Source organism: Calidris pugnax, unplaced genomic scaffold (assembly GCF_001431845.1).
Source record: "Calidris pugnax isolate Ruff unplaced genomic scaffold, ASM143184v1 scaffold196, whole genome shotgun sequence".
Classification (NCBI taxonomy): domain Eukaryota; kingdom Metazoa; phylum Chordata; class Aves; order Charadriiformes; family Scolopacidae; genus Calidris; species Calidris pugnax.
This window is the reverse complement of record NW_015091042.1, coordinates 6182450-6200953: the sequence shown is the minus strand read 5'-3', so window position 1 is coordinate 6200953 and position 18504 is coordinate 6182450. Positions and strand designations below refer to the sequence as shown.

Here is an 18504-nt window from a genome sequence, read left to right as displayed (position 1 = left end):
GTAGGTTATGAAGTCTGGCCCTCCCCTAGCTTTCTCAAGAGGATAGGTGTTGGTAACACTGGGATCAAGGCCCACAACCCAGTGCAAAGGTGGGATCAGGAACCCAGCTGGCCCACAGAGAACGGTGGCCATCGACTTACCGCCTGCTCCCGGAGCTTCTCATACAGACACTCCAGCCGCTGCAGCGCGTCCTCCAGCTTCCGTCGGGTTTTCTGGAGTGAAACAGGTAGGGCTAGCTCTGCCACAGCTTCCAAGCCACCTCTCCCAGACCCACATTGCTCTTGCTCACAGTCCCTCCTCTCTTCTTCCCACAGCATCTTACAATTCAGCTGCATCTCAGCCTCTGCCAGGCAGGGACTGTGCCACCAGCCCGCCGTGCCCTCATATAGACATGAACATTACATATATGCTCTCTCCCCAAGACAAAAAGCTGGCTTTGCCCCCTTTTCCCATCTCCTGGGAAAGTGTTCCTCCCTTCTGCCAGTGCTTGAAGCCCACAGCACAGAGTACTACCTCCAAAGCTTGAAAAACATCCACATTCAGACAGCTTCACCCTGCCTGACCCAAGCAACAGCTTCTTCCTGGTTTCCTTGAGGAAAAGAGGGAATATCCTTCCCACTCTAGGCAATCAGCAAGGAGAAGGCCCGAGTACAGAAGCTCTGGTGGGAGCTGCTGCTACACACAAGTTGTCTGACTCTGGGACAGCAGTTTGGGCTCAGTGCTCATCCCAGAACCCACTAAGCAGAAATATTCTGGTCCAGGAAACTTCCCGGTCTCCTTGAGGAAAAGAGGGAATGTCCTTCCCACTGTAGGCAATCAGCAAGGAGAAGGCCTGAGTATAGAAGCTCTGGTGGGAGCTGCTGCTACACACAAGCTGTCTGACTCTGGGACAGCAGTTTGGGCTCAGTGCTCATCCCAGCACCCACTAAGCAGAGGTATTCTGGAAGGCTTCATGGTGCCCCCAAGCTCCTGGAAGACTTAAAAACCTAACATGATGCTGCAAACACTGCTTTTCTGCTTCCAGACAGTCTGGCCTGATACACTCAGGCAACGTGACATGTATGGCAACAGCTTTCCAGGGCCTGGAGTGGAGGAATTACAGTCACTTGGACACAAAGATCGTCTGGTTTTCTCTTCCAGCCAGGATATTTCAGCCTTCCCCTCTGAGCTCTGAGGATACTGTAACACCAGCTCTGCAGGAACTATCTACAGATCAAGCCAGTGAAAAAGGAAGCTGAATTAGTTGGGTCTATCTTCTACTTTCCTCAGAGAAAAGAGCCAGGAGGAAAGAATCACTGCTCCAGAGATGAAATGAAGCAGTGGATAAATGCTAGAGAATGCATCTCAGTTCCCAAGAGATGGACAAGCCTAAGGGAAGGAGGCAGATGGAGATTAACCTGGTTATAGGGACAAGACTCTTTCTCTCTTTTACCCAACCAAAAGGAGGAGGCACCAGTCAAACATCTACGAGGGCAAAAAAGCCAAAGATCAGAGAAGGGAGGACTTACTGGATCAGTGGCCACAGCAGAGCAGCGTTGCACCAACCCTTCAAACGTGGTCTTCAGAGCCTGGTGCTCAGGGGGCACCTCCTTCCTCTCAACCTTCTCCACAGGTAGCTGCTGATACTGAAAGAAGAAGAAGAGAGAGAAGCAGCTGAATGAACGTAACAGGGGCATGAAAGGCTGGAGCAGGTTGATTTCCCTCCTGCGACTATGAACGGAAATAATTTCACCCCTTGGCAAACCCAGAGAACACCTGGAAGCACGGAGTTAGATTATCACCTTCACACCTTGGTAGAGCTTCAGGCCTCTGTGAACTCCCAGCAGGCTGACAGCCCCCCTCCCTCTCTCCCATCTGTACCCAGGTATCATTTTCCACCCTGGCAACTCCTCTAACACTCAAGCAGAGATGTCTTATAAGGGCTAGGGAGCAACACAAGCCCTGCAGCTGCCAAGTAATGAGAATCTCAAAAGTTTAGCTGTTTTTCTACTTGAGAAGGAGGTGGTGGCTGTGGAACGCCCCATTTTCTCCGGGTACCTGCAGGCTGCCTTCCTTGGGTGCTCCTGGGGGTGACTGGCCAGATTCCTGCACCCGGGACAGTTGAGGATGGATCCCCTGGGTCTCAGCAGGCAGGCTCATTACTGGAGCCGTGATGGGGGCTGGAGGAGTAAATTTATCAGGCAGCTGTCAGCAAAAAGAAAGAAAAGGAAAAAAAGTAAATAAATAATCAAGCAAACCAAGTCTAAGGAAAGAAAGTCAGATTCCCCTTCCTTTCTAAATTGCACAGCACCCAGTTCTCAAGATGCTGTGTAACACATCCTTGTTCTTTCAGCCCCCTGACCCACATGGGGCCCTTCCTTTTGCATCCCAGATGAACAGTCAAAGAGACAGCAAGAAAACTCCTCAGGAATTGTTCAATCAAACAGATCCGTTGCCCCTGAAAGCAGCGGTCCTCAGAAAGCCGCCTCGGCTCTGCGACGGCACGAGTCCTGAATGTAGAGATTAGCAGCAGTAAAGTGTCCAACAGAGCAAGTGTTGGGGAAAATCCCACGACATGGGGGGAGAATCCTCTTGCAAACACTTCACCGTGCCCCTGCTAAGCCAGAGAGTCAGGATAGATTCGCTCCGACGGGGCTAGATCAAAAGGAGATGGCTTTAACAAGAGGCTAATCCTGTTGTAGTGAGCACAGCCTGAAGCAGGTTCCCAGCTACGCTGCCAGAAAAAAAAAAGGGCGAGAAGTCTGTTCCAAGCTAAAAGAAGAGGAGCAGGGGGGGTGGGAATGGTGCCAAAGGAGCTTCTCATCACACCTGCCGGGGGGCAGCGGTGATAGAAATGGGGTACTGAGAGCATTTGTTGCAAAAATGCTCAGCTCACAGGTCCTCCAGTGCAACCAGTGCATGGCAAGCAGCTCACAGCTACGCCTTTCTTTCAGCAGAAATGCCTTATCAGCCTTCTGACAAGCATCTGGTGAGGGGAAATGCTGCCCTCAACTGTCAGGTGTGGATGAGCAGGATCTCCCCAGACTATCACAAAAAAACAACAAAAAAAATAAAAAAACCCCACCCGTGTGGGCAAGGGGATAAAATGAAATCCCTATTTCTAGCAAGGAGGGAGCTGCAGTCAGCCTGGGAAGCGGCACCAGGGGATGCAGCACTGGAGATGATAAACACGTCAGATGATGGCCACCCTGGAGAACGGCACGCGAGCCTGGATGGCAAAGGGCCAAGATGACTGAAGACTCCAGCCCTAGTTAGACACGGAATGCCCAAGGAGACAGACCCAGACCTGCTGAGTGTGACGGGGAGCATTCATAAGAACACAACCGTTGCATGGAGCTCCCTGACTAAAAACCAACCGCCACACGCCGCGGCTGAAAGCTTACCTTTTTCTTTTGAGGGCCTCCTCTTACACCAGAGGGATCTGTCCAGGATTCCTGAGCTGTCAGGAGAGAGAACAAGACACAGATGTCAGACACTGGGAAGGTGGCCACAGCAACAATTCATGGCTGCGTGCACGGTTTGGAACTTCCCTCAACAAAATGGCCCGTGGCTCCAATTCCCTCATCGTTGCAGATGGGGACCATTTCAACCAAGGAATTTCAGGCCCGGCTCAAGGGGCCGAGAACTGCTCTTGCTTCCCTTTCTGTTTCTTAATTACATTCTTAGCATCCCAGTACATGCACAGGCTTCAGGAGGTGATGTCTGATCAGATGGAGCTTTCGCACACCCACTCCCACACAGAAAGCTTTTTCGCAACTACCTGAATCTTTTCACATCCTGCAGAGGCTGCAGAAATCAGTGTCAGGCATGAACCTGGGTTGGGACCTGCTTGTGTGTGTGCACAGAAGGGTTCAGGGAGCTCCTGGGGCTCCCCAAACAGAGAATTTGGTGCTGGTGTACACAGTGAAGGCTCTGTTATGGGTGAGAAATGGTTTCTTATCAGTGCTCACTGGAGTGCCTCATGGTGGCAACCACAGCAATGCAGGCTGCTGTGATAAAGTGGAGAGAAATTTAGGGGTTGGTTGAAGTTTTCCCCTTCTAAAATCACGTTCAGAACCAGAGCTTAGCAAAACTCACTGGCTTCCCAACTAGAAGGGAATAGACTTAACTAGTAAATACCTTGGGAGCACAGGAGTGTCTCAGTAGGCACTTCTGTGGCACCTGGCCTCTAACCTCACCCCAGGTAATTAAAAATCCATCAGGCAACGTGACATCAAAAGACTTGCGGCCACACTTCATTCTGCAAAGGTCAAATTCCAACAACCTTGTCTGCTGCTGTCCTGTAGGGATACCTGCATCTTCAGACTGGGCTGTTTTTGTCACCCCGGTGTTAATAACCTCACGCCCGTGAGACAGGAATAATCTGTGAGAAAGTGGCATAATTCTAAGGGGCAATATCAGAATTGCTGGAGCTCAGTGACACACTTAATGAGCCACTGATCCTGAACCGAGCTTTAAAAATCACAGGGGAAAGATGCAAAAGGTGCTTCATTACTTTAATTACCTTTATTATTAAAATTCTGGCAGCCTCTTTTCGCCCTCCCTTTTCCCATGATTTCGAGACTCGCTCTCTGATGAGTTTGGATCAGCAGTTTAATTAAGTTGGCACTTCTTTCTAGCTTGGGGATTCTGTGCCCTAGAACTCCGCTGGCCCCCCCCGAGCCCGTGGCCTAGCAGTGCCTGGCACTTTCCCAACCCAGTGGCACTTGGAATCCTCGCAGGAAACAGCCAGAATGTAAGGCAGGCACTTCATCACCAGACAGGAGACAAGAGGACCCTGCTGCATTTTGCTGGGATGAAACTTGGAATTTTTTTTTTTTTTTTTTTCCTATGCTACTCGTGAAAGAGAATTTCTCACCACCCCACGACAGCAGTCTCCAGCAATGCCTGTCCTAGAAAAAAACTAAGACAGTCACAGGCTGGAGCCAGGGATTATCCCAAGCAGAAAGGAGATCAGGACAGGTTTCTGTCCTTCACCCTGCCCCTGACACTCCCCGGGGGCGTGGGACTTCTACAAGTGGAGATCTCTCTTCATTGCTCTAGTGAAAATGTGCTCATGGCACTGTTCGGATCACATTGGGGAATTTCCAAAACGAGCAAGTTTGGCCAGTCAAACTGAGTGATCTTATACAGTCCCTTTCCAGGCTAAAGAAAAGCACCCAGCAAAACCAGAACAATAATAGCAGGCAAGAAAGCCCTCTCCAGGAAGCCAGTTTGCACCGCTGACCTGGGCATGCCTTATGCTGCTGTTAAAATTGGGAGTAAATGCTGCCAGGAGAAGGGAACTTCCAAGGGATCTTTCTTTTAACAGGGAAACATCGGGATCTTTCGTGTCTCTGCTGAAGGGACAACCCGCTTTTCAAAGTCCCACTCCACACAGCAAGGTTTGCTTGGTGGTGTAAGTGGCTCCCAAGTACTCAGATTTTCGAAATAAAGGTGAGACTCTAGATAATATTTTGTGCCTGGGGAGATGGGCTTTGGTGCAAGTAGCAGTCACCGTGCAGAGATGGCCAACCAAGACATCAAGCCTCACCCCACTGACAATGTAGCCTTCACTCCATCATCAGTGAACCCCAAGGGGAGAAATCAGTACAAAGCATCAGTCAGAAAAGCTCCACAGTCCGAGTTTTCCCCAGCAGATGGACTGGGATTCAAAGCCAAACCTTGCCCTCTGACTGAAGCCAAAAGGGCTTCTCAGTTCCCCAAAGTCTCCTTGGGAAGCTCTACTTCACCACTGCCCATGCTGAGACCCACCTCTTCCAAACCACCTGGGGAAAGCAAAAGCACGAGTAAAGCCGTGCTTAAGGCTGGGGGTGTAACAGGGAGAAAACAAGAGATGAATTTCAACCACCAGCCTGTTTCTTGCCTAGAGAGCCAAGAAAGGAAAAGGCGCTGCTTCCCTGTCCCTGTTGGCCCAGCAGCTGCCTGAAGGGACACAGAGACTGAGAATGCTCTAATTCCTCCAGGACTGGAAGAAAGTAGTGAAGGAAAAAGCTGGAGGCCCTGCTTTCTGTACCAAAAAAACTCATCAGTAAGAGTACAGTGCTGTCATTTTACTTTCAACAACCCCTCAGAACAATTACGTCCCCTACCCCAGCTGTAAAGCTCCCCCAGGCATGCAAGGAAACAACAGAGAGCGATGATCATGCACACATGCACACATAGCAAAACGTGCACACACACACCCCCCATTTCACTGGAAGCAGCAACATTGCCCCACATTTCACTGGAAGCAGCAAACATTGCCTGCCCCACAGGTCTGGAGGCTTCTCTGGGTACTACCTGCATGATCCACGTGGGGATCTAGCCAAGGGAAGAAACCTGAAAATCAAGGCAAGTTGGGAGAGTCATCATCACCAACAGCTTTTACACAGTGAGTAATGTCCCTCAAAGCTTTTCAGAAGGAATTTGTCCAGCCTTATCTTAGAGCCTGTATGTTTAGTCCCCACAGGCTTCACACAGTGGGATTTGCTATCCTTGGTTAAACACAGCTCAGCAAAGGATTCCAGGTGGAGACAAAACCTCAAAGCCTCAGTTCCTTCACCCTCAGAATACGCTTGGAGAAGCTTCTGCTCAAAAAAAAATATATATCTAAGGATTGTCAGCCTTGTTGTTAGGGATCTCCACAGCCTGGCTAAACCCGTCCACTGAGACGACAAATAAAGAATTAAAAAGTTCCAGATGTGGTGATGTTGTGGGAAACAGAAAGAGGGAATGCCCATCCATTGGGAACTGGGTCCAACACCACTCTTTTTCTTCATCACGCTATTAAGGACTTCACAGTACTCTCAAGCTGGGCTGGATTCAAGCTACAGACCCAGAGGAGAAAGGTTCCAGGTCCGGATCACTGCACACAGGGAATCCAGGAGTGATCCCCTGGCAGGGACTTCATGCCAACAGGAAAAGAGGGGGAGAACTAGAGCAGAGCAGACAGAGGAATTTTATCCTGAGGCTAAGCAAGGGGTATCTCATGGACAGAGAAGCAGGATCCCGCTCGCCCAGCATTTCAAATGCATTTCTTGTCTAAGTCACACTAAGCAGGGGCGAGATCAGCAAGGATTCCCCCAGGCATCCCCTGGGAACCACCACCAGATGATCCAGAGCAGATGCTTCTGGAGTGGGTGACTTCTCAGGGTGCACTGGGGAGCTGAAGAGACGCAGCACCTTATAACCACAACCTGGGGGACAGAGCAGCTGGACAGGCTGAACAAAACTGTCATCGTTGCTGTGTTTCACCACTACAGCAAGGCTCAGCACAATGTTCCTCAGCACCACATTCAGCCTTTATGGGGACAAACCAGACCTCAGCAGGTCCATGTCCATCCAGGAGTGTCCTGGAGACACAAGCCACACAAGCAGTACTTACCTGTGGGAGGAGGAGGAATGCTCACTGCTGGCAGGGGCTTAGTAGATGGAGCTCCAGGACCTCCTTGAGGGTAACCCATGTTCATGGGAGAGTTAAAAGGTGCTGATGAGAAACCTAGAGGAGACTGGCTTGCCACAGGGAGAGGACAAGCTGCAGGAAGCTGAGATGATGGGACTGAGGCTGGAGCGAAGAGGGCAGGTCCGGGTGGTGGAATAGCAGGAGATGTCATGGGCATGGACTGTCCTGGCAGAGAAGGTTGGCTGGGGAAGGGAGCAGGACCAACAGGTCTGACTCCCGCTGGTCCAAACGGCTGAGGCTGTGGCATGGCTACAAATGAGAAAGAGAGCACATCTGCATCACTTGTTTCTGTGCAAACTACTCCTGATGCTCTCCTTCATATCTATGCCCTTCTCCAATCCATACCCTAGAATATCCACGCCAGGCGTATCCTCCATAGCATAAGAAGTTTCATCTGAACATGAGGAGGATCTTCCTTCCTTTGAGGGTGGCAGAGCCCTGGAAGAGGCTGCCCAGAGAGGTGGTGGAGTCTCCTTCTCTGGACACATTCCAAACCCACCTGGACACATTCCTGTGCAACCTGCTCTGGATGACCCTGCTCTGGCAGGGGGTTGGACTAGATGATCTCCAGAGGTCCCTTCCAACCCCATATCATTCTGTGATTCTGTAACCCAGGCTACATGAGTCAAACTCTGCCACAAAGTTAGCTGTGGCTTCTCTACCCCTATATAATCTTAATGTCAGTGGATGCACAGCAAGAGTTGCTAGAACTAGACGTGCCAGAAGAACTGAGAAGTCCTTCAGGCAGCTGAGTTGCTCTTTGCAAGTACAACAGGCCTGTGAGGAAGAAAGTAGAGCAGCCATCCACGCTGAAGGCTTTAGCCTAAGAAAACCTGGAGAACAGATATGACCATCAGACAATGCTCACCTGGCGCTGAGATGGTTGCTGGAACCAAGCCCAGGTTGTAGGGTGGGTATGGTGGCCCTCTGGAATAGATGCTTGTTTGTGGACCCGTGCTGGCCTGGGGAGGGGTAACGTGGTGAGGAGCCATGGACACCGCTGGCACTGGCTGAGGTGGGAAGAGGGAAGGCACTGAAGGCTGAGAAGGTGCTGAAGGGGTGAATGATGTCTGATAGTTGGGCTGCAATTAAAAAAAAAAACAACAAAAAAATTGCAAATGGCCGACACAGTCATGTCCATGCACATACAGGCAGAGACTGTTTCTACCCCTGTCACTTCTCAGGCAAGAGAAGATGCTGCAGCTCTCAGTGCCCTGGGTGGATCAGGTTAAAGGCCTTTCCCACCACATCACCTGCCCAACAAGCTGGGCACCACACTCTTCAGGATATTCTCCAGCTCTCACAAGGATTAGTCCTCAGGAGCCAGTGACTCCTTGTGAAAAGATGCCAGACAACCTACTTTTGGATTATCACAGAGGTTGCGTTGGCTCCAGTGAAGGACATCACTGAGGGTTCCTCAATGCCTGCAACCTGCATCATCTCACGTTACTTCATATGCCTTCCACAACCCAGCAACCTTCCTCCCTCTCCCCAAGCCATGAACACCTGAGCATAAGACCTACCTTCTCTGGGTGTCTGGGTCCTGTTTTGTGGGCTGCTCCTTCAGGGGTGGAACCACCCTTGGCTGCTGGAGTTGCGTGTTTAACACCACCTACGTTGACACGAGTGTAGGGAAAAGGGGGTGGCTGCTGGTCACCCACATTTTCTCCTTGAGCATGGAAAAGACGGTCTCGAAGCTGTTCAATCAGGAGCTGAAACAAACTAGGCTTTAGGAGATGTGCCTTGAGAGCCTCGAATGGAAGGTAAACTGAGCATCAACATCTAAAACTAATCATTTCCCCAACAGCCACCAGGAAAAAACCAACAGTTAGTGACAATCTGGGATGTCACCTGCCACATTCCCAGGCCGATGAAGTTGCACTGATCCTTCCCCAAATCTTTAGATTTTTCCCTCCCCAGCCTCTGACCACATTTGGGCACTAGATTGTTTTAAACTACAAGGTGACCTCCCCATTCCTTTCCTCTACCAGGTAGTTTTAGAAATAGAAGCAGCTTCCCCCCAGAGAGCTGCTTCCCACTGTTGTTCTCCAGGAACTGTTTTACAGTTCTACAGCTCCCTTCCTTTTCCCTGAATCAAAGGCAATACAAAGAAAAACTAAACTAAGATAAAAGCTGTGTCCTAGAAAAAAAACCACCCAGACCTCTGCTCTCAAGTTATCATAATTAAGGTGAAACCTTAAGTCCTGATGCACGTGAAAACCCAAGCACTCTCTCGTACAAAGTATCATTTTTTCCCCATTTTTACTCTTTCCCACAACAACCCATTTCCCACTCACCTCTTTGGAGCTGCTGGGCAGGTAATTCATGGCAGCTGCCAAGCATCCCTGTGATGCCAGGAGACTGGCATATTGGGTGATTCGTTCTGCCAAGACAGGGCCCGGTGCCGGTCCTGCTGTGCCTCGGAGCATCTCGATGGACCTGCTCAGCACCATCACCTTCTCTATGAGGTCCTGAATAAACCAGGAGGAGGGAAGAAATTAGACCTTTCAGAATCTGAATTGCTTTCCTGGTCCGTCTCACCCTGAGACACCACAAGGTCTGATAATGGGTCCAGCACAAACAGAAGTTACTCCACTCTAGGCCAGATCCTACCACTGGTCACCATTTCCTCAGCTGCATTTTGTGGAGAAAAACCAGGAAGCAAACCCTGATGCTGCTACTTTTACAGTAAGGGAAAAAAAAGAAAATCAGAAGCCACAAGGACTTTCCAATCAACTGTGATCTTTTTACTAGGAAGTTACTAACTCTGGGAGTTCTAAGCTTTCAGCTTGGAAGAGAAAGGATGAAAATTATACCAGGAGAAATTCACTAGGGAAAAACTACTACTGCTGAGAAACAGACCAGGATTTTAGTTACTCAAAGCTCCTTCAACTCCTAGAAATCAAAGCAACGCTTATATCTGTAGAATGGTTTATGCATCATTGGCTGATATCTGGGAGGAAGCCAGTTTCAAACATAACCAGGAATGCTGAAGATGCTTCTTTGCTGCTGTTACTCACTAGTGGGGCTACAAAACCAGGGAACTCTTTAGCAGATGGCATTATCTGCAGATATCCAAGTGGAAGACCTGTCTGGTTCATTCTAGCAACTGGAGAAATCAACAGGCTTTAGTGACTCAGCCTGGACTGGTTTGAGTGAAACAGGCAGGTAACAAAACTGACTTAGAAGCCCTGATTCATCTGCAAGCTATGATTTCCCGTGTGGAATCATTCTCCTTGCAGGGGGAATAGTATAGACTTTATTTTATTTTGCCAGAGGCTGTTCTGAAGGTTCTTACTCTAGAAGGTACAGCCAGATTACAGTTAGACATGAGAAGCACAGCAGCAAATCTACTCCCAGGCAACTCCCAGTAAGAAAACAGGTAGAGGCTGAACTTCTGGGACTAAAATGAAGCTCAGAGATGACATAAGTATACAAGGACAAGCAGGTAGGCTGTAACTCCTGTCCATTGCTGTGCAATGTAGTAAGTACTCTCTAAACACACAAACCCTTAACATTTAAGGGTGCAAGTCTCCCTTAGCCCCTCATCTATGCTAAAAAGAGACAGGTTGGTGACTACAAACAGGTCTCCACTGTCTGCTGGAAGCCAGATACCGTGTTTGATGGGCTAAAGCAAACAGATCTGGGCTAAAGAGAAGTTAAAAACCAACATTATAGCATCTGTACCTGCAGGGCAAGGGGTGATGAGGTCTCGTGGTTCTTCACCCAGCACTCCACCAGCCTCTCCACGTTGCCCGATGAGATATAGCAGAGGCAGGCATCATCAGACAGGGCTGCATCTCCCTCCGACTCCAGGCGGGCACCCAGCATGTCTAGAGGGAAAGAAATACAGCCAACACTTAACACACTGCTTTTGAGGAGCTCATTAACCCCAGTGCTCATCTCTTAGCAATCCTACTCCAACTTGGCGTGAAAAGGTGTTGACAGCTTTGGATCTGCACCTAATTTTTGGAAAACACAAAGAAATGGGCATCATTAAGGAATTTCAAAGCCAACTTGGTTGAAAAAAGAAGGAATTTTTATATATACCTGCTAATTTTTTTATGTGACAGCTTTGGATCTGCACCTAATTTTTGGGTAACACAGAGAAATGGGCATCATTGAGGAATCCCAAAGCCAACTTGGTTGAAAAAAGAAGTAATTTTTATATATACCTGCCTTTTTTTTTTTATATCTGCCCAGACCTACAAAAAAGAAAAACTCTTAAAAATGGCAGATTAAAAAATCCAACACTTTTTTTTTTTCCCAAAGAGGTGTGGGAATCTCCAGGCAACAGCAGTGTCCAGAATCAGGAACAGTTATTAATCTGGTAGTTGTCAATGTTTAGCAAATGCTTGGAGATAAAGGTGAGCTGGAGCTGTCTCACTATCACCACTGCCACTTTCCACCCTTACAACGTGCTCTGTAAAAGATGTCATGTTTTCTGGCATTTCAAGTTGTGTCACTTTACTTGTTTAAAATGCTGGCATTTCTCCAACAGCACAGAGCTGCTCCCATCAGCCAGGAACTAGTTCCCAGCTAAGGAACGTGAGTAACTTCAGCAGGTTCAGTCACTAGATCGTTGGCTAACTCTGACTCTCATAACAATCATGCTGGACTATTAACAGGACTGAGGAAACCACTGAACCCATCAAACATTCATTAACCCCCGTTTCTGAGCTTAACAGGGAGGGGAATGTGCCAGAATGGTAAAACTCTTTCAGATGGAGTGAAGCCACCTGACCTTTTACTGCCAAGGAAATTCCTTTCTCCCCAGAATAAAACAATAAATATCCCCTTGCCCTCCCCTGAGGGAAACTGGATCAATCACAGAACAGTTTGAATTGGAAGGGACCTTTAGAAGTCACCTAGAAATATCTGCAGGAATATCTTCAACTAGATCAGGTTGCTGAGAGCCCCATCCAACCTGACCTTGAATGTTTCCAGGGATGGGGCATCTACCACCTCTCTGGGTAACCTGTTCCAGTGTTTCACCACCCTCATTATGAAAACTTTCTTCCTTATATCTAGTCTAAATCTACCCCCAAATCATACGTATCAGAACGTAGTAGGCTGCATACCACAGAGTTGAGTGTAGTCCTCGTGCTTGGAGTATGTTAACAAGATGGCCAGTGCCTCCTTCCAGCTCTGTAGATCACACGTGCAAACGATGTCTTGCCAGTTCTGCTGCACGATGGAGGAAAGCAGCTGTAAAGGAAGGAGAAGGCCTGTTGGTCACTGAGGACAAAGATAAGCTGAATGTTTAAGGGCACCCAGAGGGAGAGCTCACTTTCAAGGCACACTTCCCCCTCTGCAGCAATGACCTCACTGTACATTGAGGTCCCTTAATCTCAGCACCCCAATATTAACAGTAATTGGAACTAAGTTCTGCTAAAGAAAGTAAAAAAGCCCAACAAAGCACTTAAAAGAATATGGAAACAGGCACACTAGGCAAGACTAAAGATCTAACACACACCCTGTTACAGAGCAGCTATTATAGTGGGAATATAGTGTTGATACCCCGACCCCTGTTACGCTACCTCATTTGTTTATTAATAAAGTAGGACCTTCTGAGCAGAGCTGTGAAAGGGTAATACATGTCAAAGGTTACAAGCATCGGGAGCTGAAGCAGAAGATTAAAAGACAGGAACAGAAAACACAGGCGTGCTAGATGGGCAACATGAAGTTGTCATAAAAATACCAAGAAATGAGAGTAAATGTCTAGCCAAGAGGAGATGCACAGACTCTGCTAACATTCTACTTTCTGCCAAAGTATTTCCACACACATTCAAACACCTGCCAAGATATCACACACCTTCCCCTGCTCAGAGGGTGCACAAAACTGTCACTTACCAGGGAGAGCTTGGTCTTACGCTTGGCAAAGTAGCGCTTCTGGGTCTCCTTCAGGAGGTTCTCCCCACCAGCTATAGCCAAGATGATGGCATCAGCAAAGCGCTCTGCCCGCATGCACAGCTCCACAGCACTCTCAAAATTCCCCAAAAGCAGGGCTTGGCTGATGAGTCCGTCCGTATCTACAGGGGTAAGAAGCAGAGTCAACCCACAGGGACATCACCCAGGTGCGCTGAAGCCGCTCACTTTAAAAACTAGGCAGTAAAAAAACAAGGAAGCCCAGCTAAAAGAAGATTTAGAAAGTCAAATCAGGTTTTGCACTTTAAAAAAACTCCTCTGGCTTGACATGAAGTCTTCCATCATCTAGAAGATGTGTTTATATTTTTAACGGGTCTCTTATCTGCAAAGAGTATTTCTTTGCATGATGCCGAGAGATGCCACGTGACACTGGGATAGGTCATGTCTTTTAGAAGTATCCATCTGCTGGAGTGCACCAGATTCTCCTTGGTCTCTCTGGCTGATGAGTCCGTCCGTATCTACAGGGGTGAGAAGCAGAGTCAACCCACAGGGGCATCACCCAGGTGCGCTCAGGTTGCTCGTTTTAAAAACTAAGCAGTAAAAAAACAGGGAAGCCCAGCTAAAAGAAGATTTAGAAAGTCAAATCAGGTTTTGCACTTTAAAAAAAATCCTCTGACTTGACATGAAGTCTTCCATCATCTAGAAGATGTGTTTATATTTTTAACGGGTCTCTTATCTGCAAAGAGTATTTCTTTGCATGATGCTGAGAGATGCCACATGACACTGGGATAGGTCATGTCTTTTAGAAGTATCCATCTGCTGAAGTGGACCAGATTCTCCTTGATCTCTCCGATTTTCTGGTTTTCCCTCCTCTCTCCTTTTCCTAAGAGCGCAGAAACATATTTCATGCAACATACCTTCTGTGACAGGAATCTCCAACGTGCTCATATTCTGTGGGACGAGGTTGTCGAAAAAGGCTGAAGAGGAGGAAACAGCAGCTACATCATCATCACTGGAATTTACCAAAAGCTGTGCAAAGAGTGCAAGAAGTCAATTAATTCATTGAACACACAGATCCTGCCCAAAATGGTTTAATGGACTAGAGGGTGGGATGGGGCTCCTCTCCATCAGGTTGCTTATACAAATCTGATTTCAACTTGGAAATCCACCATGCAACGTCAACAGTGTTGGTGGCCAGTGTTCATCAACTCAACTGCCAGCTCTTGAGCAAAGCTGAATAATTATGGATGGAACAGAGACAAGCCCAACAAGTGATATCTGGAATTAAGAGGTGGGATCACAGCCATGCTCGGTGCTCTACTGAAATGCAGGACACAACTGCTATCCCTAGAATATCTCAGCGAGTGTTTAAGGTTTGTGAAGAAGATTATTGATTTGAGCGTAGCAGTTTTAGATACCTTAGAAGAGCAAAATTTACAGCATGTGGTGAATCAGGCCTTGGGAGGCATCCGAAGAGGGACATCCCCAAATTCCATGAGAACACGTTTCAAAGGATAGAAGTGAAAGGGAAAGAAATGCAAAAGAAATACCACAGCAGAAGCTTCAGAGAGGAAATCCAGAACTGGAGCATGAAGTTAAGCTGGGGTGAGGCTAATTGTACCGCTGAAGAAATCAGCGCTGGTGAAGCAAAGCCTCCTCGCAGTGTTAACAGCCAGGACTCCCTCTTCATCACTCCCTGATTTGTTTTAAAGCCAGAAGGGACCGTTTGGTCTGACCCTGTGAGGGTCTGAATGAAACCTTCCCGTTCCTTCCCTGCTCTCCCAGATTGGCAGGATGTCCGGGACATACCTGATCCGGCTGCGCAGCGTTTGTCTCATCTCCCTCAGGAAGGGGCTGTTTATCTGGGATCCCATTACTCAGACACGAGGCAATCTAGGAAAGTAACAGACATTCAGAGCGAAGCCCCTCTCAAAGTTACAAGCCACCAAGTGACTGGCAAACCCCGGACACAATTCCCCCAGCTCTTTCACCTGTTTGGAAAAGTTCCACACCTCTCCCTATTCCTGGCTGGCTGCCTGTCAGAGGTTAGTTATCCTTCTCAGAGGATTGTCCATGCTGCTGCAAGAGTTTCCTCCCCTGCAGCTCCATCACTGCTATGGCCAGACTGTCTTCATCTGTCACCTTCTTTCTGGCTGAGGAATCCCCTGAGATGCAGAGAGCTGGATGCCAGGGAGAAGCTCTCACAATTGCACTGTTGTTATATGCTTCCCAGAGCACCAACACCTCAAAACAAGATAACTGGGCTCCTTTTGGGTTTCATGCAGTACAGCTACAGTTATACCCTTAAAAAATGCCCACATTTGCTTTTTAATGGGGGATACTCAAGGTGCCTCTTCGCTGAAATGTCATAGTTTGGTATTTTGTGTGCTGTGAGATCACTCACTCATTTCCAGCAGGGAGCCTAGAACTCTCCTGCAGGAGCTTTAGTCTCAAAAACCTTGTAAAGGTTTTTCTCTACTGGAAAGACCCCTTACCTTCTTTTGCAGATCCTCCTTATTGTAGCCCAGCAGCTTGAGGAGTTTAGTCCTGGACTCCTGCTCCAGATTCACCTGAGTCCCAAAGGATATTGAAAAAGACATGAAAACATGTAAAATCCTAGACATCTACATCCTGCCAAGGGTTGGCTGCTTCTGCAAAGCTTAGTTTAGACTCAGTTTATAGATAAGGAGCTCAACTATGACAAGTCCACCTAGTGACGACTGTGGGAAAATCGAAGGAATTTAAATCTCAACTATGACAAGTCCACCTAGTGACGACTGGGAAAATCTATGGAATTTAAGTTGTGATAAAAGTCACGATAAAAGGGTGAAATTTAAGTTTGTCACATAGTTACAACTGAGGTACAACTGCATATCAGGGCTATGACTGTACACATACTTGGTGTACTCAGTCATTAATCTCCTGGATGGTCCACGAATTGCCAAATTAATCTCTGCATAGAGAGATGAACTGATTTGAGTCCGGACAAAACGGAGACGAGGTGTCTGCCTTGAACTCCTAGCTGGCTTCGCAAAAATTAGTTAACTAATTGTTGCAGAAGCTCCCTGGGTGGAGATTTCAGACAGTCCCAGAGATTTCCACACCGCCTAACTGACAGGTGTTATTTGTATGCTTTAATCATGATTAACATTCTGCGAGGAGGATCTGTCTCAGGAAGTCCCAGGCTGTTCTTACGACAGAACTGATCAAACTGTACGTGGATAAGATACTTGTAAACAGTCACTAGAAACTGCTCTTGCAGATGCAGAAGTGGTTGTGCAGGACAGTCTTTTGTACAGGAACTTATTTTGTAGTTCAAGACAATCAATAGTAACAGAACTTGTATGTGCTGGAGTGGTCTCACAGGACCATGGGCCAGCTGGATTATGAAAATTCACTAGAAGGACAGTTTGGCATATCTCATCCAACGCAGCTGAAGACACTGCTACAATGACTCTTGAAATGGAGACCTGTCACCACCTAGACAAGACATGGCCATCCTGTTCAAGAGAGATGACTCCCCGTGCAAATCCAATGGAGACCTGTCACCACCTAGACAAGACCTGGCCATCCTGTTCAAAAGAGATGATTCCCCATGCAAATCCAATCACAGAATGATATGGGGTTGGAAGGAACCTCTGGAGATCATCCACTCCAACCCCCTGCCAGAGCAGGGTCACCCAGAGCAGGTTGCACAGGAACGTGTCCAGGTGGGTTTGGAACGTCTCCAGAGGAGACTCCACCACCTCTCTGGGCAGCCTCTTCCAGGGCTCTGCCACCCTCACAGGAAAGAAGTTCCTCCTCATGTTTAGGCGGAACTTCCTATATTCAAAGTTTGTGCCTGTTGCCCTTTGTCCTGTCACTGGACTGTCTGAAAATACAAACAAGATCCCAAATATTTTGCCCCACACAGAGTCTGCCTGTCAGTATCCGTAAAACACCACCAAGGCTAAGCCTGCCCCTCCAGAAAGGTGGCCACTCCTCATTACTGAACTCCTTCATACTACCAAATTGTGAATGAAACCATCTTCCCCTGTAGGGCTACAGTCAGTCCTCATGCCACCACTTTACTGGGGAATCTCATTATGCACTTGGACTTTGTTTTGAGAAATAATAACAGTAAAGCGCCACAGGTAACTTCGCTGTGGGTTGAGATGAGAAATTCCTTGCTAGGAAGTCCAAATGAGTCCACGAAAAAGGCCATTCCTACTGAAAAATGAGGCAACCTCCAAGACCTCAACTGCAAAACCTTTTCTTTAGACAAATAACTAACTAGCCTATTCCATTCCATTTTATATCTTAAAGAACAGGAATATGAAGGGCTAGAGAGGACCATAATGCACACATTCCATCCCAGGACCATAAAAGAACTGACCTCTGTGTTTCACCACAGACATCCTACCTTCAAAAAGTTCCAAAGGTTCTCATCAAATGGCAACTTGGCTGTCTGGATCTTGCCCTGGCAGTAATCGAGGAGGTTCCCTGACTGCAAGGCCATCTGCAGTTCTCTGGATCGGAGCAGGAATTCAGTTTCAGTGGTGACTTGACTGATGAAGACCTGGTGTGGGTAAGCCTGCTGCATTTGCTGTCCAGGAGCTTTGGTAAGTCCAAAGGAAATGAGTTTTCCTCCAAACTGAGAAAGAGAGAGGGAGACATTAAGACAGTGAGCATTCTTGTCAACCAAAGTAACAGCAACTCACTTTGCTCTTCATTCAGCAAGGTGGACTCAAGCTCCAGGTGTGGTCACAAGGAACCTACACTGTTTAATGTGTATGGGTGGTAGGGACACCAAGGGAGTCCACGTCACAAGTCCTTCAGCTGAAGGCTGATAGCACATAAGTGTCACAGTTATCAGGCCTCGCCGATTGCAAATGCCAGACAGGAACAGAGGAAAAAGCACCATTTGGAACTCTCTGTTCTTTTCAGACACAGAGAGGCAGGCTGCAGTGATAAAAACTATCCTGTGAATGGCAGGCACTGGACAGACAGATAACAAGTCAAGCCACAGGCTAAAAGAACAGTTCAGCCTTTCGATTTAGGAGCAAGGAGGTGAAGAAAATTAAATACCTGGATAGGAAGGAGAGACAGCGGAGAAAGGGAATGCATGACACACCCTTTTGTGTGACATGCATTTATGAGTCTTCCTTAGCTTTGTTAATTCTTACTTATAACCTCCCATTCTCTGTTACAGG

General features: G+C 47.8%; 1 protein-coding gene across 2 annotated transcripts in view; it reads right to left on the bottom strand.

Annotated features, from left to right (window-relative positions):
- Positions 1–18504, bottom strand: part of SEC31B (SEC31 homolog B, COPII coat complex component) — a 31858-nt gene that overhangs the window by 2472 nt on the left and 10882 nt on the right. Inside the window, exons 10-25 of one of the 2 annotated variants that reach the window (XM_014956341.1) lie at positions 17715–17945; positions 15808–15882; positions 15122–15205; positions 14230–14341; positions 13298–13476; positions 12526–12652; positions 11132–11277; positions 9742–9915; positions 8968–9156; positions 8313–8526; positions 7367–7693; positions 6283–6321; positions 3384–3439; positions 2038–2184; positions 1509–1625; positions 141–212 (exon numbers count right to left, since the gene is read on the bottom strand). In XM_014956341.1, coding sequence (XP_014811827.1) covers positions 141–212; positions 1509–1625; positions 2038–2184; positions 3384–3439; positions 6283–6321; positions 7367–7693; positions 8313–8526; positions 8968–9156; positions 9742–9915; positions 11132–11277; positions 12526–12652; positions 13298–13476; positions 14230–14341; positions 15122–15205; positions 15808–15882; positions 17715–17945 — 2289 coding nt within the window. The remainder of the gene's footprint in view (positions 1–140; positions 213–1508; positions 1626–2037; positions 2185–3383; positions 3440–6282; positions 6322–7366; positions 7694–8312; positions 8527–8967; positions 9157–9741; positions 9916–11131; positions 11278–12525; positions 12653–13297; positions 13477–14229; positions 14342–15121; positions 15206–15807; positions 15883–17714; positions 17946–18504) is intronic. The other variant, XM_014956342.1, reaches the window with a different exon arrangement.